Source organism: Egretta garzetta, unplaced genomic scaffold (genome assembly GCF_000687185.1).
Source record: "Egretta garzetta isolate BGI_Z169 unplaced genomic scaffold, ASM68718v1 scaffold732, whole genome shotgun sequence".
Lineage (NCBI taxonomy): Eukaryota > Metazoa > Chordata > Aves > Pelecaniformes > Ardeidae > Egretta > Egretta garzetta.
In genome coordinates, this window is record NW_009259029.1 from 703655 (window position 1) to 726862 (window position 23208).

At 42.3% G+C, this 23208-nt stretch overlaps 1 protein-coding gene across 5 annotated transcripts in view; it reads left to right on the top strand.

Moving 5' to 3' along the window:
* Positions 1–23208, top strand: part of HDAC4 (histone deacetylase 4) — a 245483-nt gene that overhangs the window by 154919 nt on the left and 67356 nt on the right. For 3 of the 5 annotated variants that reach the window (XM_035890270.1, XM_035890272.1, XM_035890271.1), the window contains exons 7-11: positions 8102–8233; positions 11239–11351; positions 16118–16234; positions 16322–16520; positions 19950–20179. In XM_035890270.1, the coding sequence (XP_035746163.1) occupies positions 8102–8233; positions 11239–11351; positions 16118–16234; positions 16322–16520; positions 19950–20179 (791 nt within the window). The remainder of the gene's footprint in view (positions 1–8101; positions 8234–11238; positions 11352–16117; positions 16235–16321; positions 16521–19949; positions 20180–23208) is intronic. The other 2 variants (XM_035890273.1, XM_035890274.1) reach the window with 1 other exon arrangement.

The window sequence follows — 23208 nt, forward strand, 5'->3', positions numbered from 1 at the left end:
TGCAGCCACAGTCACTGTTTTGTGAAGCATCACTGAGGCTCTGGGTCCTGCCGTTTCCTTTCCCTGCAGTATCACAGCTGGCTGCACTGGGGAGGTGAAGATGAGAAGGACGTTGATGAGCATGAAGATTTTAAGGAGGCGAAGGATTCCTGTGGTCCCAAATCTGTTTTCACTGCAGAGTTGTGGGATAGCATCTCAGGGTGTGAGTTTCCACTATTTCCAAAGCTAGACTGAATTGAATGCCATGCTGGGAGCTTACAAAGACATCTTTGGCAAGTATCTGTCTCTGAATTTCCTGCCCAGATAGCAAATGAGCACGTGCATGTGCGCGGTATGTATTTGGGGAGAACTGACAAGTAGAAAGTGTCACAGACCCCTCTTTCAGCTCCGTTTCTCTGGGGACCAGGGAAGAACAAGTATTCTACTCGAAAACCTCCCATCCTAGCAATATCTCTTGCCTTCTGCACAAGTCACAGCAGAAGAAGAAGAACTGGTTATAGGTCAAGTACTGTATCTTAGGGCTTGTGGTAAAGAAAAAAACCACTGTCCTCGACCTTCACAGCCCATGCAGTTATGAACTGGCAGGAAAGGTCCAGGGAGAAATTTTTAGCTCAGCACCATCAGACTATGGCTTATGCACCTCTTTGCTGCAGTGACTTCCCTCGAGGAGTAAAGGAATGCAACAAAAAGAAAGCTTCTCCTTGTACTTGCCCATATGTGGTGCAAATGGGCAGAGTCTGGCCCATCTGCCACTTAGAGGGCTGCCCTGCCTACTGGTTTTCCTGAATTTCACCACCATTTGGGACCTACTGCAAAAGGAATCTGACAGATACATCGCCCCTGCTGATGGTCCCAGCAAGCACTTCAGCTTCCAGCCCACCAGCTCATAAAAGAAATAGAAAAGGACGATGATGTTGTTCTGGCTGAGTCAAGCATGGGCAGACTGGGAACAGTGACTTCTTCGAAGTCCCAACTTGCACTTAGATGGGTGATGGTGAGACGTGCCTAGGCTGCAGGGTCCCAGTTGTTCACTGCCCACTCAGGGCTGGTCATGAAACAGGCAGCATGGTCCTTCCCTGCCTGCACATCCCTGCCAGGCACCACAAATAAGAGCCTGTGCATGGTGTATGCTCACTGGGTCATGATGGGGAGCCCACGGGCTGGCACTAACCATCTCCTGTTTGCTAATATTCTTCTTTTTCCACACAAAGGAGAGGAGGGAGGAAAGCATCCAGCATCCCATGTTGGTTTCCTCACAGGATTGCAGAATCAGAGTTGTTTGAGTGTCATTTGCAGCAAGCAGGTGAAATTGTTCTGAACTTCTTGCATTTAAAGGAAAGAAAAGGGAAAATGAAAGGATTTGTTAATAATTAAAACACTGCATTTGTCAAGAGAGGCATAATACCTCTCCGAGTTGGTTCTGATTATTGGAGTGTTTTAAGTGGTTTGTTTTATGACAAAGATTGTTTAGAGGAAAATAGAGCAGGCTGAAATCCCAGTGTAGTGTGGGAGTATAATTTAGAGAAAATCTTTGAGCTTTGTACAGCATGGAGTGTCACTCAAGTTTGAGAGCATCTTTGCTTTCCCACCCACGTTGTCCTTCTGGCTGACATGGTCAGAGGTCTGGCCTTCCTGAGCGGCTCACTGTGTCCCAGGGACCCACGCACTGCCTCGGGGTGTGCTGTGCTGAGAGGAGGCACTGACCTGCATCCCTATTGTTATAAACATTGTTTCCTGCTCCAAGTGAAGGACATCAGTCTTTCATCCACAAGTAACTTATTAAAGTAAAAATAGCTTCAGACCAGCCCTTTGAAACTGCAGAGAGCAGAACAAACCAAAATGCAGTTGGAGGACCAGCAAATGCTTGCTTTAGCTCCTCCACTTCTTCTGGCAATCATGTCTAAGTGCATGCTAGGGAGTTCTTCACTCCCATGTTTTTCTTCAGTGCCAGTGGATATGAACTGTGTTCCATGGGCACTCCTCTCCAGTTCTGAGGTTTGCCTAGAGGGACAAGGAGGGGGCACCCCCTTTCCTTGCGCAGGGCTCTGATAAAGCAGGTGCACCTGTAGCGTGAGTGCTGGGGATCTATGGGGGAAAGCCAGCGCTTCCCATCAAAGCACTTCTTGAGGAGTACTGTCAGCGGTGCATTGAAAGAGAAACGTCTTCCAGTAGAAGACCAGATGAAGTCTTCTGGTTTAGTCTCACCTTTGGGGAGCAGGGGCTCCAGGAGGCTCAGCACCTAGGCCTCAATCATTCAGTGAGCCCAACCTTCTCCTCCTTGGTCCTCTCAGCTCCATCTCTGCTTGACAAGGACTGGCAGGAATGTGCATGCTTTCACCTGTATGTGTATATATGCTCCCAGGTTTGTTCTGGCCAGAGCTGAGACACTTGGCATTTGGGCAACTGCGTCTAGCAGAAAGGAGAGTTTAGTCTGAGCTAGGAGAGTGTGACAAGTGTATGCCTTCCTCTGTGGGACATCTTTGACCACGAGCACTGCGTGAATGGCATCCAGAGTGGTAACTTGGAGTGATTTCTCTAAAATGAAACACAACAGCCAAGCTTTAAAGAAACCATGCATTGCTCGAGCCATGTCCTACAGTATTCTCAATGCACTGTTTCCTCTCTCCTGGCCCTCAGCCGTTTGCAACCATGTGTGACAGTGTGAGATTGATTCATTGGGTTTAAGTTGCTCTCTTACAGTTCCTTGGAAGAGCATCCAGGGCAGGAGGAGGCTGGAGGTAGGGCAGGTCGCTCCTTCCCATAGGAGTAGCCCAGCGTCAGGCAAGGGGAGGGGGAGTTGCTTGTGTGACAGGGTAAGGAGTGGGGAAAAAAGGCAAACTTCACAGAGCTGGCAGGGCAGGGCATGGACTCAGTCATCACAGCCATGAGAGAAAAGTTTCTAGGTACAGAGCAGATTGCAGCTCAAAAACAAGTGCTTGGTTGGTCCATGAGACTCTGACAAAGGGTGGGGGGGACACCACCATGCGTGTGTTTTGATCTGCCTTGGACTTTTACATATTAACGATTTACATCTCAGTAAAATTCAGTGCAGTTCTTGAGTTTAAAATGCTTGGAGGGTTTTTTGGGAGAAGCTCATTTTAATGTAAGAAGATTGTCCCCAAGAGCTGTGGTCACCATGGGCCACTTGCTGGGGTCTCCCTGATGTTGTAGCTGCTCCCTGCCCTCACTTTCAAGCAGTCAATAGCTCCCTCTGCTACAGGCACAGCTGCTTTTTGGTTGCTGTCAGAAATTGCATGGGTTTTCCTGCCTTCTACAGAATTCAGTGCTGTTTTAAATGCTTTATTGGAGAAACTCGCTTGGAGGACCTCCTTTCTATTCCTTATTGCCTTCCATGTCTCATCTTTCCTCTCAGATAATACTTTGAACTGTGCAAAGCTGCTGTCTTTATTTAGGCTTTGGAAAGGGAAAGACACAGACAAGACGCGGCATTTCCACGTGTTTGTTTTTTCTAGTCCAGGTTTGGAACTGGAAATCTTAGGAAACCTTTGTGGTGCTCTATCACGCTGTGATTTTTCATGGTTTTGTAGTCAGGCAAGCAAATGATAGTGAAGCTGTAAAAAGTGTCGATGTTGCATGCTCAGGTTAATGGGTGTTAAAGCCTTCTTTCTACTCCTGAGATGCTGTGACTATTAAACTTCAGCATGAAAAGTGCCAAATATTGGCCTTTAATAAATTTTCATTTTAAGGACACAGTATTTCCATAAATAGTCCTTCCCCGGAGCTCTTAAGCAGTGCTCACGCCAACACAGAGTAAGGAGAAAAGGAGGAAAATCCAGCAAATATCTTTAGCCCTTTCTAATCGTTCCCCTATGTTCCTAGATGTATTATTTCAGGTGATGCCATCCAACATGGTACCAAGATCATAAAAAATAGTTTGTTTCTGCAGAACAGGCTGTCTTGTTTTAATTCTTGTTTTCCTTTCTAGTTTGGGAATTTTCTGCTGCCACTTTTGCCCTGTGCGACCTGTCCCCACTAGGTACATTTGTGGGACCCTCTTCTTCTTGTCCCCCTCTATGTCAATGCCTACAAGTATTAAAAATCAAGAACATCGGCTCGCTTGGGCTTCAGAGGGATAACGGTGAAATGATTTTCAGTCTTTTTGTTTGACCATAGATGAATTTTGCCAATTCCAGCTTTACCAGGTCCGCCTGACTAGATAGGTCACAATCCACTATTTTTGGAGATGAGAGAGAACACTGTGCACAAGGAGGAGCTGTAATGAAGATCTGGGATAGATCAGGCAGGGAGCAAAGAAGCCGCAGAGTAGGGAGCAGATGCTCAACAGCAAAACGTGTGGTCTCCCCTGCTTAAGCAAAAGATAATTCATCTTTATTCAAATTTTGGGTTGTGCAAAAGGCTAGTTTCAGACAGCTGTCTGTCTCCCTCTCCTGTGGTTACCCAAGGGGTGACCTGGACGTTAGAAGAGAGACAACGTAATTGTGTTGGCCTTTGCCTGGCTGGTGAGGCTTAGTATGGAGCTTAAAAATAATAATAAAAGAATAACAGCCTTTCTCAGTCCCCAGCTGCCAAAATTAAGATGTGCAAGGGCTGAGATCAGGGTTTTCATGGTGTGTTGTTTGGGGTTTTTTTTCATAAATGTGGATGGGTAATGGGAACGGGGTAAACTCTGCCCAGGACTTTGTGTTTTTTGACTTACACAGATTTAATGTCAGATTAGTTCAGCAGCTTAGTGGATGCAATTCTAGGAAGAAAACAATGAGAATGACATAAATGTTGAAGAATTGGATTACATGGGTCCTGCTGCAATAAGTGACGTGTAAGAGGGGTGACTTGGGTTTGAGCCTGTGAAAACTAGGGAAGCTTTTGGCTTATGTTCTTGTTATTAATCGCTTAGAGAAAACCATAATATTCTTTCTATAAATCCTTATTATAGGCCAAATTAAGTATGTCACTGCTTAAGAAATCCCACTGGCTTTGTGGAAGCTGACTCAGAGTTCAGCATGAGCTTCATTTGTTTGCTAAACAAGAATCAAACTGATTTTTTGATAACTTCACAGCGTTTGTTTAAAAGACTTCACCTTAAGATGTAGAAGATCAGTAAGTTTTGTAATTTAGTCTCCAGTTCTCATAAGTTTATGCTAGTTAGCAGTGATGGGGAGCAAGGCTTTGTTTGGGCATGTTACCTGACAGGTGAATATCAGGAGATTTTCAGTGGAATTGGTGTTCCTGAAAGAACACTGAACTTGTGTTGACTGTGTGGTATTGGTAGTTAAGGTGTTGCTTAAATTCAAATTTCATACCTTTAAAGGGCAGCTCTCTTCAGTTTGAAAATGGTTTTTATTATGTAGTAGTTTTAAAACCATCTGAATAAGCTTAAATTATTGTTTTGCATTTTGGAAATGTCTCTGTCGACAGCCACATCTTTTATTATAAAACATGCTATATGTAATTTTTTTGAATTTGAGACTGTTCTGCACTGCCTGCGCTGAATTTTGATTTGCCTAATCTAGTCTATATAGCACCCAATTAAATGTATGTAGGGATTATGCTCTCTGACGTCTTGAGGACATGTTAGATTTGGGATTATATCTGGGGGAACAAAATCAGAGTGAACTAAATAAATGCAGTTCCTTAAATACACTTTTTGGTGTTTCAAAACGTGATCCTCCAGCTGAGGAAGTGAAGGAGAAATATACAGAATAGTTTTGCCTGAAAATAGTTTTGTGTGACAAATTATAATACGCTGCTTTTGCCATAACTTACTGTTGAGGTGTTGCCTCTTTTAAGGCTGTAATTTGCTGTGTTCTTTCCCTTCGTGTTACATGGAAGGATGTATTTGTTGTGGCTTTACATATGGGACGTATCTGGTCGTGTTGGGTAATCTGTGACCCCAGATCTTTTGTTTCCCTGCCTATTTTTAAGGTGTTTCTAACCAATTCATTCTCTGTATTTGAAAGCCGCACAATTACTTGTCTGTTCCCAACAGAAAACGTACTTCAGGTGAACAGCATGCAGGGTATAAATTGCGTATGAATAAAATTTGCACTGAAGTACAGTTTTTATTGTCATGTTTTTCTTTGTCAGAAGACAGATCCTTTCAACAGCTGTGGCATAGGCTTATATTTCATTTACTGGTTGGCAGTGCAAATGTACCTAAAATGGATGTATCGGCATCTAGCTGTGACATGTTCCCATTTGTTCTTTCAGGTCTTGACTGGAGCATCTAGGCAGTTACTAATACTCAATATTTGGAACAAATTAAAGCTGTGAATTAAAGAATGTGGGATGAGGTATCGCGTGTTCACATACCTCACCACTACTTTTAAAATAGTAAATCAACTTCTGTTTTGAAGAGAACTTTACAAAGTAGCTAGTTAGAGTGTATGCTTGTATTTTAACTAGTCCGCTCTTCTAATATTGCCTTCTGAGCAAATGACAGATTTGCATTCAGTCCCCTGCCATTTTATATGCAAATGCCCTATAAGATGATTCCCCCATTTGCTAAGGCACTTCATACTGCATTTTAAGCATCATCTTGAGGAGGCTGACACTTTTTTTAGCTCTCCCTTTATCTCTTGCTGGCATTTTTCTGTCCAAAACAGACATGAAAAGCTCTTTATTTTTTTTCCTCCCAAAAGTTTCATCAAAGAACTGTTTTGATGGCTTAACTTGAAGCATTTGATCTTGAATTCATTGGCCTTCTGATTTTTGAGCCCTGCAATTAACATTGTCAGGCTTGATCTTTTATGTGACCCAATGGTCAAACTCTATTCTAATTCTTCTAAAGAAATGTAGTTTATTGGCCCTGGAGTACAGGGAGCCGAGTATATCGGTCGTTAATGGTGAGAGCACAGGATTTGCCGGTTCAAGAGGATTAAGCTGCAGAGTTGTTAAGAGGTTGAGGAAGGGGAAAGATTGGGCCAGTTCACAAATCTCCTAACTGTCAAGAACCCTCAAGTGCCAAAGCAGATATTTCATGTATAGCCAAGAGATCAGAAAGTTTACAGAGAGAATTATTTTGCATGAGGAATCTTGACTTAAGGCTTCATTACCTTTATAAAAACTTTATAAGCTGTGTCATGCAAATGTGTTCGGTATTGCCAGCTGTCATTAACCCAGAGGCATTAGGGATTCTCAGGAGCTCTGCTTTGACTTTTGGAGAAATTAAATCTCAGGATTTGGGTGCAGCAGAAGTTTTTAAGAAAGTCTTTCAAAGGTATGATGTACACAAAGCAAGTCAGACTGTGGTCTCAGGAAATACACGTGTACCTATCTTTGTCAGCCCTGAATCTTCAAAGTATTTTATGTGGGTTTAGATATGGTTTAACTTTTTGGCTGTAATGATGTAAGCGCTCTGCTCCCCAAATAAATAAACCACCTCTTCCCTGGCATTGTCTCTGGCCTTGGCCACACTCTCATGACCTTTTTCTTGAGTTGACACTGGCTCCGGTTGACACAGGCTCATCTGACTCCCAGGTTAGTTGCTTCAGCAACGTGAACCAGCAGGAAAATACTCACCTATTTTGGTTGTGGGGTTTGATTTTCATGCTTTCTTTCCCCCCCTCCTGGTGTACTTCCGTAAACCAGCTCACCCTGGGGTCGGATGACTCCAAGGGTGTGGAGCTGCCCATGTCAGCAATATGTCTCAGATAGTGTCTCAGCCCCATGATGATGCTCCACGCTGACCAAACAGCAACATCTCAGTAGTCTCACGAGTATTGATTTTTTTAGATCCCATGAGTTAGGTTTACCACTGGTTTGGAAGCAAATTGGGCAGAGGTAGGAAACTAGGGGATGTGAATGGTGCTCTCTGCAGTAGTCCAAATGAGTTCGCAGCAGATTGTAAGTTTGTGTCTTCACTTGAGAGAAGACATTGCAGGATGGTTATTATTTTTTGATTAAAATGCTATTGACTTTCATTGCCAGTGAATTCAGATATAAAATAGGCTGGGACCTGTTCATTATTAAGAAGTCTTTGTTCCAAATATATGCTATCAAATGCCTAATTTTGTTTAGGTTTCTGGAAATGCTGAACTGCAACCCAGCCTTTGCGTAGAGTAAAAGAACGATGGAAATAATATTAACCAAAGCACTATTTGCTTTTCTTTTTTCTGCTCAGCATCTGAACCCAATCTGAAATTACGATCCAGACTAAAGCAAAAAGTTGCTGAAAGAAGGAGCAGCCCTCTCTTGCGTAGAAAGGATGGTCCGGTAGTTACTGCTCTTAAGAAGCGCCCACTGGATGTCACAGGTACGTCGGGTAAGCAACAAATCTGTGCTGGCAGCCACATATTCAATGAGATGTCCCTTTCCAAAGTTAATTCCTGCATTCCAGTTAATTGCGCAGTCTGGGTCTCTCATGTGCCTCTTCAGCATTGACGAAACCTGGGTGAAGTTGGCAGAGTTCAGCCGTGGGTGATGCAGGTGTGCGTCAGCAGCTTTGGTCCATTGGGTACCCATCTATTGAGACAGCGTTACCAACTCAAAGTTTTTTTGCAGTTCATTTTAAGACATGCATAGATAGGTGTAGATTTGCCACCAATGTGCTATTTCACACACACACCCCAAGCATTTCTGTGATTTTTAGCAACAGGTTGTTGAAAAATAAAATTCTCAAATTTTATTAATATCCTATTAATATCCATGGGGAGGCTGTAATTCATGGCTGTCATCTTCCAGCAGTAAATGCCTTATAACCCCTGTTTGTTTTAGGCTTTGGGCAGACTGCCATAGTTCCTTGTTAAATAATTACACCAAAGTTTTAAAACACGTAAGGCATTTTTTAATAAATATAGCTGATATTTCTGACTACTTATTTGACAGTTTGTTGTTGAAAAATAGTATTCTTCTGGGACTGAAGTTTGTAAGGAGGGATCAGAGTAAAGCAGACTATGTAGATTACCATAAAGTTAATTCTTAGCACCATCTAGGGATGCCTCTGTGTAAGTACCACTCTGTGACAGCTTTTCCAGACTTGTCTCACTATTTAAGGTACACTGTCATCATTCAAACAAACTCAAAGTGAGCTCTCTTTAGAGAGCCACGTGGGTTTGGGAGACCCTGGGGCAGCTACGCACCGCTCTGTGTCAGAGCCTCTCTGTTTGCAGAGGGAATAGATGATTTCGGCAGCTAAGCATAATTTATGTCAGATCTGGAAATCAAATTCACTTTGCTCCTCGTATATTGCTATATGACTTGCGGCTTTTAGGATAAATCAAGCCCTAATGGCTGACCGTTTGGTCCCAGTCATGCCTTCAGAAGTGGCAGTGGAAGCTCCTGCTTCTTGCTGAGCGTGGACCTGGCTCAAGAAGCCAGCCTGGAGCCTGGCTAGAAAAATATCTGAGTTGTTACAGTAAGAGCAGACTTTTGAATGGAAAATAACTTTTAAAAGAAGACCTACTTCAGGGAATAGAAGTTATGTTTAATTCTTCAAGAATACATCTTCACAGAGTCACAGTTTGAAAGTGCCAGGTACTTTTCCTATGTCTAGGTAGCATGCACAAGATCTAGTATGTTGTAATTAATGACATGATCCCAGAAAAAGCACGCATTTTCCATGCAATCAGCATATTTTTTCAAAACACCAAGACTCTCTGAAGCTGCTTTCCACAGTGAAGTTCAATGTTAGGTGCTCAGCTGGGTGTTAGTGCTGAGTTTTCTTGATAGCGAGATGCCTCCCCAAATGCCCAGCCAACAAAAAGCAACAAGACTTCTTTTATAAAAAAGAATATAATCTCTTTGCTACTTCGCTGGAAGTGCTTGTAAGGATCAAAATAGCAAAATAGTACGTACAGAATAATGCCACAAAAGAAATAATTTTTTAAAATACCCTAAATTGTAACAATTGACTTTTGTTTCAACTGGAGCATCTGAGAGCAATTATGAGATTGATGCAGCCTGAACCATTGCAGCCACTGGGAGATTCTTTGGGCGTTGGGGCAAATCCTGTGCTTGGGGAGGAGTAAAGTTTAGAAAAAAACTTTTAATCTTGCTTACCTTCCAAAATAAAAGGAGAAACAGTGGAAGCTGTGCCATACACCAGTATGGCACAGGTGAGAGTCCTTCTGAGGGAATTTTTCTGGCTGTTGCAATTTCATGCACTGTTTTTCTTTGTTGTTTCTGCATCATTAATGGGGAGGCTTTGATTTCAGGCTGGTCATCTCTGTGGTTCTGGTTAGTGAGTTCACAGGGAACGTCTTGATAAAATACACAAAGCTGAGAGGATTTTCTGAGTGTCCAGGTGATAACAGAATTATTTTAAGGGATTAACTCTGCCTTGGGTCTTTCCAATGAGAAACTGTTTTACTCCCTGAGTGGAGAAGACTTACAAAAGAAAAAAAAAAAAAAAAAAAAAAAAAAAGGCAGTGATTTGAAACAGATTTACTGTTTTGGACCCTGCAGAGTTTTGCCTGATTTTTGTAAAATGCACTCAGCCATGACCATGGCCAGTTGTCCGTCCAGTCCCACGTCAATCAGGCAGCTTTTAAGCCTCTTAAAGTGATTTAATGTGCCATCCTGGCAAAATATCATCCTTGTGAGTCAATCCCTAGGCAGTTTTGGGGAGCTCAGTGCCATGGGAGCTGTTGTGTGTGAAAGGCAGCCCAAGGCAGGTCGTGTTTCTCCAAGGACCCATCATGGTGTGGGCACTTCTCAGGTGACAGGGATGGGGACATCACCTGTGCCTGATCACCTGCACCAGAACCTGCACCAGTGCTTCTTTATAAAAGCAGAGGTCAGCTCTCATGCACAATCAGCATGAAGGCTCGGTGCTGTCAGCATATTTCCAGTAAATCCAGATGCACCAAAAGCCTGCATGGGAAAATGTCAATGCTGAGACAGTTCCCTGGTTGTTCCAGCATGAAGTCTGATGCAATATATGGCAAGAGGGTGTTGTTAAGGTTATAGGCTAAAGAGGGTAAGAGAAGCATTTGTAGAAACATGAAGGTAAGACAATCTGACATCCTCCAGTTTTGCCTCTTCAAGCCTTCCATGTCTTTCATTATCTTCCAATCATATTTAGAGTTATTAATATACTGTAAGAGAAATCCCCATGAGGAGAAGACATAAATATGGTAAGTAGGTACTTGGACAGACCAGCTGAAAGTGTTTTAAGAGCCCTGGGAAGGTTTAGGAGGGAAAATGGGGAGGAAGAGGATTGCTTTCCTCCAAAACAAAACTCAAGGGGTTGTTACCTGTCTAAATACCATTGCAGAGATTGTTTGTAGCACTAAAAGTTGGGTTTGAATGTGTTTTTAGACTCTGCATGCAACAGTGCTCCTGGATCTGGTCCCAGCTCTCCAAACAACAGCTCCAATAACATAAGCGCCGAGAATGGAATTGCAGGATCAGTCACAAGTATTCAAGCAGAGGTACAGAGCCCTTCTTCACTCTGATTTTTAATGCTTGGGTTTCTAATCAGTTTTTTCAGAGTTTTAGGAATTTAGGTGTACAAACTGGTGTGCACCACAGCAGAAAAAAAAAAAAACAACCTTGGGTCGTGACTTAGAGCAGACTTTGGGAATTACCTCTCAATCTGGGCTGACAGGATGCATTATCTGTTTATTAAATCTAGTTTGAGCCAGCTCGCAAGCTGCTTGTGGTAACTTGTAGTGGTTTTGTTGTGTGGAGAGAGTAAAAAAGAAGTGATTTAGCAAGGTAAAGTATGAAGAGCGTTTCCTGGTCAAATATAAGTATTTTAAAATTGGGAGAGTCTGTTCTCATACACTGTATCTAGTTGTGTGCCATGTGCAGTAGGTTAGTCTAAATATGACCAAACCAGAACTGCATTAAAAGGAATGAATTTAACCTTTTTCTCGCCACTTAGGGATTTGAAAGCTTGGCACCTGATGCCGTGTGCTAGTTTATAATCCCATAAGCTTTCACCATCACTTGATACATCTGCTACGGATGTCAAGGGCAGGGTTTTGGACCAGGTAAACTGGCGTTTGATTCAACACAGCAGCTCCTGTGTTCAGGGTTACTGAAGCCCACCTTTTTCTAAGGGCAGATATTGGGGTGTGGGCCATGTTAATTGGCTCCCACTATAAACCTTGCATGTAGAAAGCCAGTGTGCTTGTGTAATGTTACTGGTGCATTTCTTTTTATCCAGCTTATCATTAGCTGTTCTCCCCATGAATGTAGTGTCTGTCTTAACATCAGACTGTAAAAACAGGCTTGGGCTTGAAAAGGGCTTCTTATGGTGTAAATGTAAGCCCTTATTGCTTTTTGCTTTTGTACAGATTTTCACTTTATTTTTATTTCTAATGTAGTGTAACAGCATTTAATATGGGGAATATGCCTTCTGCTCCACCCTCTCCCCTGCCAAATTATCCAACACACATCTACGCCCACTCTAGTCTACTGTAAACCTTACAAGATTTAGACAATTATTATAAAGATTAAAGACAGTGTAAGGTGGAGTCTTCACTTGACACTGGCAGCTGAAGCTGCTCTAAAGAGATGTGGCTTTTGAGATGCATGCCAACCATGTAGTAGTTTGGAACAGACCTGGGACAAGGTATCTTACATACAGGTTTATTTATTGGGCTTGCAGAACTGAAGACCAGCTGAGCTGAGGGCACATCTTTGTTAGCCCCAGGAAGACTAGCGCTTAGTTACTGGTTTTGCTGATCCAGGAGCTGTCAATCTTGTCTATACTTAGCAAACTGCAAATCCCCCATTACTGCTGGTGAAAAAACTAGAGGATTCAACAATTTCTTGTGATATAACCAGAGCAGGCAGCTTCCTGCAAGTTGGTGTTAGCTCATGCAGGTGAATGTGAAGCTGTAGTACTCTCCTTAACCATTTTCTTTTTCAAGTAAATAATTTGAGCTAATGATCTGTGACTAGACCACCAATACCTAATAAAATGGACACAGACTATAAGAAAAACTCTTTTTCATCAACTGCTTATAACACAGCAATTTTCTAAGTTAGGCTGAGGCATGAGCGATGCAGACAATTTGGAAAAAACATCCCTGTACTGCCAAAGCCCTTCCCTGGGAATTGTCATTGCCTCTTTTGCAACTGTACTGCAGTGGATAATTCACAGTGATGCCACTGCGTGTGAGGAAAGGAGCATGTTCATCTAGAATTTTGACAAGACCAGCATTTTATGCACCATGTCCAAACAACCTATGCAAAAAGGACGGAAAAAAAAAAATCTAGTTTTCATTTCCCTGAAAGTAATGGTGAGAGGTTTTTTTCACCTTTTTATAATTTTTGGAATAGATGAAAAATGTAACATACAAATGATTGTGCAGTTCCAATTTTAAAACTGCCCAGGACTGTGTTAAATATATTGGATCATTGCCATCACAGAACAGAATGAAACATAAATCACTATGTGATGGCCGACAGAACATCAGTAACCTGTTGCACAAACTGTTCTCCTCCCAGCATTTCAGGCATACTTGAATGGCTTAGCTAAATGTCCTAGTCCTTTGCATGTGTTTTGGGGGCAAATAACCTTGCACTTTCTTCCAGCTTTTCATGTTGTGTGATACTAGCTGATCCATTTTCCTGTGTAGGTTCATTTGGGAAAAAATAGCTGGGCAAGGTAGGGTTTTGGTTTCTTTAGAATATTCTTCTTCAGTACAAGTTGTATTACCTGGTAGCCCAAGTGTTGGAGATTTTGTTAATACAAGTTGACCAGGCTTTCTCATGTTCTCACTTTTAATTGTGTAGAAATATTTATATGTTTCTGAAAAAATAATATTGCCAACTTTAAGTGTTTCATGCTTACCTTCATGTTTTATTTTAAATGAGAATTATGTCTCTTTGCTTTTTAGTTTGCTAGGACACCTCTTGAGCCATTTCAGATACGTGGGAGGATGGTATCTGGGTTCACTATTTAAGTTTCAATGCGTGCCTTCGGTGTGGAAAGACTACAGCTCCCTGCCTCCTTTTAAAACAGACAATATCTATTTTTAAATACTGTTTTTAAATCTAAAGGTTTTTCCACCTCTGAAAGGTATATGATATTCATTGCCATTGCAACCAATACAAGACTATAAAAAGTACTTGACTGCAGATGAAAATTGTACATGCTGAAATTGTTCTCTTCTGTGCAATTCAAAAAAATGTTTGTGTACAACCCATAGATGGGATCTGTGTGTTTAAAGTGATGATAATGCTGCTAAATATCATATGCTGATAGTGTCAAGCTGCTGTGTTTTTCTCTCTGCTGTTTTTAAAACAAATCCCCAGGAGATAGTTTGAGGCACAACTACAGAGTATTGATTGTTCAAAGAGAAAATGGATGTAGTTTTGTTTCGTTTATGATATCAGTAAAATATTTCATTACTCTGCTGACAATAACTATCTTATTCTCGATCTGGCGTGCTAACATTATGTAATTTAAATTAAAGTAAAATTGCCAGTAGTGCTTGAAATTACTTGGAAAAAGTGGTGTGTGGGTATGCACAATCACATGCCCTTAGCACGTACCGCTCAACAGCAAAATGCACCCTGCAAATTTCCTCCTTTGGGGCAGAAAATTGTGAACTGAGATCTTAAAAACAGATTTACTCTTTTTACAGGAGAACTGATCTGTAATATATTTTCAGTAAGCTTGAATGACATTAATGAAAGCACAAGAAGGCAAAAGCAAATAAGAAAAAAAAATCACTTTGCAGATGAAATTTTGCACAAGGTCGTATGAAAACTAGGTGACTTTGCTGAACGTCAGGAATTTAGACAAAGTTGGACACTGGGAGTATGACTGGCAAGTTAGTGGCACATTGAAGAATCCATACGAAAAGGCAGCCCAGTGGCTGATAATGGTGACAAACACCATCGTGGGAAGGCTTTACTTCTGTCCTTCTTGCACAGGCAGCACCAACCTCAAGTGCAGAGGTGGGGTGTCCTGTTAAAACTGGCATCTGGTCCAGTTAGATTTTGATTAATCGAGGAGGCAGGATTGCTTTTGAAGACAGTTTTATAGAAAATGTTTGTTTTTCAGTGTTAGTTCTTATGTGGTTTTTTTTCCCCCAATAGGTTGCTGCAGGGTTTTTTCAAGTTTCACCTTAGAGTCTTTGAGGGGGAAAACCAGGGTTTTATTATCCAGAGCTGTCCCAGCCCTGCAACCAAGGAAATAACCTGCAAAGCCTCAGTGTCTGACAGGACTATGAATTTAGGTCTAAAATGTATAAAGCCATTCTTCAGATCTCTGTTACATTGGTATAGAATGTTCCATAGTGTAATATTAAATTAATCATAATCTCTTTTTTTTCACATTAGCACCTGAATTAAACAGTAGAAATTCTACAGAAAGTCTTTTTGAAATCTAAATCCTATTTCATTTAAGTTGGAAAATCACCTGCAGAGGATTCGGGTTGATCAGAACACTTGTTTCCTAACAGGAAAATCTGGCAGTTTAAAATAATGTAATTTTTATAATGGGTTTTCTAGCACGTCTTTCAAATCAATCTTATTTTGAAATTAAAGGTATTTTTACCTAAATGTTCCTGCTTTAAATGGCCATAAGATAATTCAGTAAATCTCACATTTCACCCTGAAAATCAGGAAATAGCTACATAAATGCAACCTTAAGGCTTTTTGATGAAATTTTGAAGTCTGATTTAAGCTAAAGCACACTCCTAAATAGCATAAATTGTCTGTGATTTGCTAAGGAGAACGACAGCTACTGTAATGCTATTTTTTTAGGTAATCTGTTTTAGCTTTAGAAGGGCAAATACTTGAGAAGGACAAGTAAGCTGTTAAGTCTTCTTTGCAGAAGGTTTTTGCAGTGGCGCTGCATGAAGACTGAGCAGAAGCAGAGTACCGGTGAGGATGAAGAGGTGATATTTAGTCTCCAAGAAAGATCAAATAAACTGTAAAAGGTCTTTCTGTAGGGCAGCAATGTTGGTGGCAGTTGCGGAGCGAGATCATCCCTCTGTTGATTATCCTGGTGTTGTTGCCCCTGTGTGGCCACGACACCAGCATTCAGGGCATGAACCTAGTCTGTGCCTATTTAGACTAGATCTGAAGCACAGCTTAGCTCCTCCGTTCAGTGTTTCCAATGTCAGCTCTGTACGTTTGTGATGTGTCCTCACAGTGTCTTGTGAGGACTGTGTCCTTGATCCAATCTGTGGATACTCTTTCACTATGTCCATCTTCTTGATTTTGTTTCTAGACCAGCCTGGCTCACAGACTTGTGAATCGTGAAGGCTCGGTAACACAGCTTCCGCTCTACACATCTCCTTCTTTGCCCAACATCACGCTAGGACTGCCTGCAACCGGCCCTTCCAGTGTAAGTGGTGGGGGGATGCAGCCTTTGAAGTGTTACTTGCACTGATTTATCCCTTAACCCACTGTGCCATCAATTGTGTGTTTGCAGGGAGGATCAGCACAGCAGGATGCAGAGAGGCTTACTATCCCAACCTTACAGCAACGGATCTCTTTATTTCCTGGCACTCACCTCACTCCCTACTTGAGCACTACAACGTTGGAAAGAGATGGGGGAACTGCACATAACCCTCTTCTGCAACACATGGTCTTACTGGAACAGCCAACTGCACAAACTCCCTTAGTCACAGGTGAGCGCTCCGTAGATAATGTGCAAAACTCAGTCCCATCTGGGGAAAGAGAGCAAGTGACATCTGTTGTTTTTTGTGAAGTCTGTTCTCCTGCACAAGAGAGGTATTGCATCATCTGTACGTTTTGTAGGTATACCATGTAACCTTTAGGACGTGTTTGTTGATGCGTTGGATAGTGGTGGCATTTGCAAAATGAGAGGTTGCTCACCTCTTCCAGAGGTAGGGGGAAGCTGCCATGTCATTTTGGCAAAATGAATATTAGTAGAAATAAATAGTATTTGCTTCTATAACTAAAGCATAAGTTTGTAGGTCACAATTTAAAACTATATAGTTAGACCTCTATCCGCTTTATATTAAAGTGGAGACAAAAACGTTGTGTCTTATGATTACCCTTCCTGTTTTTCATGCATCGTTTCTATTCCATATATGAAAGGCACACATTTACAAAATCTCAGATTGAAATACTTGCTTTTCATCATTATTATAAATGGCAAAAACATGGCAAAGTCAACTGCATTCAGACAGATTGTATTTGTTTGTATATGTTACATTTTCAGTATGCTAATTGCTTTGAATCATTCCCTGTGTCATATTTTCAGAATTAAGTACCTATGGGAAGGCATATTTCTATAAATAGGGTTGATTCAGAGCAATAATCCCCAGTAGGATACATTTCTGTTTTACAGCGTGTAATGTTGGGACAAAAGGTGTTCTGTGTAAGTTATAGATGTGTTGATTTTTATTTCTTTCATTCCATTTCTGATGGAAACTCTTTGAGAGATGTTGATCACTGAAGCATTACAGCACGGCTCTGGTTTGGCTTGTGTCTGGTTTTACATTCACATCCCAGGAATATACGTGGGGTTGTGATAAGCTTATGGGGAAGCTGAAGCACAAAAGTGTGGTATTTAGCCAGCACTCTCAGAGCCAAGAGAGTGGTGTCTGCAGATTCCTTGAACCTTTACGTAAGTTTCTGTTACCTCCTTCTGCCATGGTTGCTGTGGCATGATGAGGTTGCCCAGAGTCATGACATAGCTCTTCTCCAGTTGCCCTTTGCCCAAGGTCTGTTCATGAAGAGCCGTTGGGGAAGATTTCCCTGCTTATGCTATCACTAAAACTTTCTTCTCTGCTGGCGCTGACATTTGCTTTAAAGCACATGTAGGAAGAAGTGCTGTTCTGTTTCCGATTTGACCTCTCTCAAAGCTTTCCTCAGTTTACAGTGTACTCTGTTTGTTCCAAGTGTATTCCTTCTAGTTCACCTGCTACGTGTGGTGTTTTCAGAGTCAGTACAACGTGTTATAAACCAACACTTAGGAGAAATACTCACTATACAAAAGAGCAACAAGAAGAAACACACGTTCCAGATGCAGCAACTGAAAGAGAGCAAGCTAATACATGGTCTCAAAAGCCCTAAGTGGACTGGCTGCCAAACTACAGTTAGTACTTTGAAATTCCTTGGAAGCAAAGTGGAGTTTATTACTATTCATCTGATAGCCTTCAGCTCTGGAGATAGTCTCCCAACAGCTGCGAAATGATCCAGCACGATGGCATGGTCTTTCTGTGCCGGAAGGTAGACATGGGGGGTTTGGGAAACTAGAGCAGAATTCCTTAGGTCTGCCATTCCTATGGTGACAGATCACTCTGGATAATATCCTTCACATTGACATGTATGTTTGGAGTAGGAACAAGTCATCACCCTGGAAAGCTTTCACAGGGGGACCTTAGTCATTCAGTTGGAGGAAAGTAGTCTTCCAGGGTGTCCTGTGCAAACTGTATAGGATCCCTTCCTCTGTTAATTTTAACTTTTGGTAAGAGGAACTGTGCTATAAGGGAAATGGACCACATCTTTCCAAATTATTCATATATTCATACACACACAGACATACGTGTGTGTGTGTGTATACACGCACGCGTTTATAGAGGCACGCATTTATAACATAAGATACACTTTTACGTGATTCTTTTCAGAAAAGCAAAGGGTGGAAGAAACTTGGTAAATCTTTCTCAAAGAAGAGAGGCTTTTAAATGGGTTGGTTTCTTCCACATAGAGCAGTTCTGTGAATCAGTGGGAAAAAGTAGGTAATGTCCTGGGACAGAAATGTCAAGGTGTTTCTTACCGATTGTATTCAGCTGGCTGCAGACTTCTGGGCAGCTTCTCTCTCTTCTCGACCAAAGACTGAAGAAAAAGAAGATACAGCTTCTCTGATGCTTGAACTGGGCAGTACTTCTGAATGTTACTGGCCACTTGTGCAGTCTTTAGTTTGTTTTATACAATGAGGTAAAACAAACGAGTACTTTTTTCTTAGTGTGTGCAGCCTTATCCACATTAGGGAGACAGCACTTCACACCCATGATGCCTTTCTATCCCAAGGTGTAACGAGCAAAAGTAAAGGCTTATCCTCAACTCCTCCAAAGGCTGGGCTTTGTGTTGAGTGTGTCTTCATGTGCCAGCTTTCTAAGAAGTATGTGAAGGTATGTTTTGGGAGAGGAGAGCAAGACCTGGCTTACCCCAAGAACAGCTAAAAAGGCAAGACAATTCCTAAAGAGGTGCCCTTATCGGAGCTCAGATAGGTATTTCACATGGTAGTCATCAGAGACACCCAAATTACAAAGGCATGTGAGTAACACAAGTTATCCCAAAATAACCTATGTTTCCATTAAGTTACTAGCATCTATACACAAGATTGTGACGGAAACCATTCTAGCTATTTGTCATCTTGGCCTCTAACTTAGCTTATTTCTACCGAAATAATGAAGCCTGGTGACTCCCATATTCCTGAAATGCTTCAAGCGAATGCCTTTCTCCAATGCAAACCTGGTCGGGGGTTTATCACGTGGAAGTTTTCATCCCTAGTCATTTCTATGGGGCGGAGCGTAGCACAGCCAAGGGCAGACATTTTCCCCTGTGTGGTCTAGAGTGGGAAGCAGCTTCATCAGCATCCATAATCCTTCAGCAGATCCAGTGAACCTCCTGTAAGGTGTAAAGGCTGGATGCTCTGGGGTGGCAACTTGGATTGCTGCTTTCCTAGAAGTGAACCCAGGATTACTCCCTATACCTAGGCAAGCTGTAAGGCTTTAACTTCTCCAAACTACCACTGTGATCTAAGTTCATGTCACCCACCGAGCAATGGAAGGGTCCATAAAGTATCGCTGATTTTAAGAAATGAAACATTTCTCTAGGGTCTCTTGAGTAAACAAGCAAACAAAGAATTCAAAATAAAGCAAAGTATTACTCTGTCCAATGATAATTAATTGTTATCTGATCTCTTTTAAGGATGCTTCAGCTGTAAATGGCGAGGTGGCTGGTTTTAACGTTGTCATTGTCACGACATCATTGTCACCATCAGCGTTACTCAACAGACGTTTTCTCCCTTCCTTTCTTCTTCCTTTTTTCCTTCTCTGCTGTTTTTTCCTCCATATTATCTTCAGACTGGTATCTTTCAGGACTGCCCCTCCATGCACAGTCTCTGGTTGGTGGAGAAAGGGTCTCCCCTTCAATACACAAACTCCGGCAGCATCGCCCGCTGGGGCGCACGCAGTCTGCTCCCCTTCCCCAGAATGCCCAGGCCCTCCAGCAGTTAGTGATCCAGCAGCAGCACCAGCAGTTCTTGGAGAAACACAAACAGCAATTTCAGCAACAGCAACTGCACATCAACAAGGTAGGCATGATGCTTTTTAAGTCTTTCTTCCTCATATCAATACCATTTTTAGGTGACACAATTTCAGAGTTTCTTGTGCAGTAATGTATGTGGTCTCATCCTCCATAACCAACTGGCCTTCATCCTTGAACATCTTTATCACAATTTTGAGAAATACATCAACAAGGATGTGGACATCCATCACCAAGGCAAGGATCAATACCTGTGGTGCAGACAGTGGAAAGGCAGTACAGTTTAAACTTCTGGCTTTCCAGTAATACTTTTTAAAGCTGTCATTGTTGCCGTTCATCCACATCAGGATCTTTTGTCAGTTTTGTAGCAGAAAACATAAAAGGCTGTCAAGGAATATGGGGATATATATACTGTGTATATATTCAGTTTGAAAGGGAGAAGGAGCAGTAGTATGGATTTGAGAAAAAAATAAAAAGCAAGGGATTTGAGACATGACAGTGCCAGAAAATAATTGCAAGTGAAGATATGCAAATTCGCTGAAGCACTTTTCACTGGAATTACCTTTGGAAAGAGAAAAGCTGTTTCCATCTCCAGTCCAGGTTCTCTTAACTATGGCCCTGTTTAAAGCATTACAGTGTCCCATCCATTTCTCCTCCTGAAAATGAGGACAGTATTGCTGTGCATCCTGCAGAGTTTGTTTTGAAGATCAATTAGATGTGATTCAAAAATCGCTTTGAAGAAAGCAAGCACTATGTTTGTTATCTTGCTTTCTGTAAATCACTTGGAGAACATCAGGTAACATTGCAGAGCAACATTCATCAGTGCACAGATTTTGCAGTTGCTGTGTAGCCAAAATCATCTGTCAATATTACAACAAAGCTGAAACAAAGCTGCTTTGAGATGACTGCATTGAGTATGCGTTAAAGAAGACAAAATCTACCCTGATGTTTTAGCCTTTAGGAAGGCAAAACTCACCTTTTACGTGCAAGAGATCTGATCGCAAGTGGTATGGATGGAGCTGTGACGTTTTACCCTAGCTGAGGATTTCTCCCAGGATTTTAGAAGGTACAGTCTGTTGCTAGACTTGCAATAAAAAAAGGCTGTTGGGGAAGGGGGAAATCAATCATAATCAGTGAGGTATTTTTTTGGCTCTGATTTGTACTGTTTTGAGGCTTTCTAAAGACTTTTCTCAAGGAGTTCCAGTGGTGGCTTTCTTTAAGATACAAGCAAATCCAGTAGTAGGTTTCTGGCTCAGGAGGACAGGTTCGATGGCAGGCAGACCTTTCAGATTGCTGCAGTTTAGTTTATGGTGGAGGTTTCTCCAAATATTTTCACTGTTCCAGTCCTATGAGAAAATACAACTACCGAGAGCTGGATGAAAAAGAAAATAAAAAACACACAACCCCCCAAAACTTTGTTTATAGACTCAAGCTAAGGCAGGATGATTACACAAGTTACTGACGTCAATCATGTACTTTTGGAGAGCTGCCACCATGCACCGCGTGTGCCAGCCCTGGACCTCATTCAGTCCCGCACACCGGGGTGGTGGGGAGCTGCTGCTGCCATAGAAATTTCCCTTACCCCCTCCCCCCCCCTCCCCCAACACGCTTCATGGCCAGGATCATCGGACACAGGGTGCTAGGTAGGGTTTCTTTGTTCGGAAATAAATGTCAGCTCAGTGGTTTGTTTGTTTGAGGTTTTTAAGGCTTTTCCGTTGCCAGCGCTTTTAAGTGTCCAAAGACTTCACCGTGACGTACCCACTGAACTCATTCAGACTTTCACTCGGACCTCCCAGGAGCTGGAGAGCATGTGCGACCAGAGCTGAGCGAGTCCTCCCTCAGCACTCTGAATTTCAGCTTTGTTAGAGCTCCGATCTATCACATCCATAGCAGAGGCGGGTGGGGAGAGAATGTAATTAAACTGATTGCACAGGGGCGATTTCCCTGTGTTTTGATTTATATAAGTAATGAGTTAAAATGGTTTTGGTACTAGTGCTGTATGCGTGTGGCAAATTTATCCCATGGGACAGAATCCAAGTGCTGACACGGAAAAAGACTTTTCCCAGATGCATGGATATTTTAAGACCCTCGTGTGTAGGAGAGTAAGGGCATAACTAAAAATAATGTAATAGATTGCTGCCCTTTAATTATTAGCAGAACTGACAGCACTGTCTATTAAGGTTGTGTTGGATTTCCTGTAAATAATACAAGGCTGTTTTCAATTGCTTGTGATTTTCCTGAACTTTAAGGTTTTGGCCTTAAACTTTCCCTATTAGGTGTCTACAACAGATGAAAAGTTTGAGAAGATTGCAGCCAAAACAAGTCTTGCTGTTTCCAAGAAGGTGATTAAAGAAAAATAAGTTGGTTTGCTCCTGATTAAAAATACTAAGAATAATCATCTAGGGGATTCGGCTGTGAAGCCTTGGTGCCCGAGGCTTTGGAGCACAAACTTGGAATTGGACAAACAAGGACAGGGCAGGTGGCTGGGTAGGGAAGGAGAATGCAGAGGGATGGGTTGAGTAGGATGGATCCGAAGGAGGGACAGGGCTCCTTGGGGTGACTGGAAAGGATTGTGCTCCCCAGGGTGTGATCCCTTCCAGCATGGGCTCTGAAGTCCTTGGTCTACTGCTGTCAGCAGCAAACTGGGGATCCCTTGAATGTAGCAAAGCACATGGTTCATCATAGGGAAGCTCAAGAAGTGTGGGTTGGATGAGCGGACAGTGAGGTGGATTGAGAACTGGCTGAATGACAGGGCTCAGAGGGTTCTGATCAGTGGGGCAGAGTCCAGTTGGAGGCCAGTAGTTAGTGGAGTTCCCCAGGGCTCAGTACTCGGCCCAGTCTTCTTCAACTTGTTCATCAATGACCTGGATGAGGGGACAGAGTGTACCCTCAGCAAGTTCGCTGATGACACAAAACTGGGAGGAGTGGCTGATACGCCGGAAGGCTGCGCTGCCATTCAGCAGGACCTGGACAGACTGGAGAGTTGGGTGGAGAGGAACATGACGAAATTCAACAAGGGCAAGTGTGAAGTGCTGCACCTGGGGAGGTCGAACCCCAGGCACCAGTACAGGCTGGGGG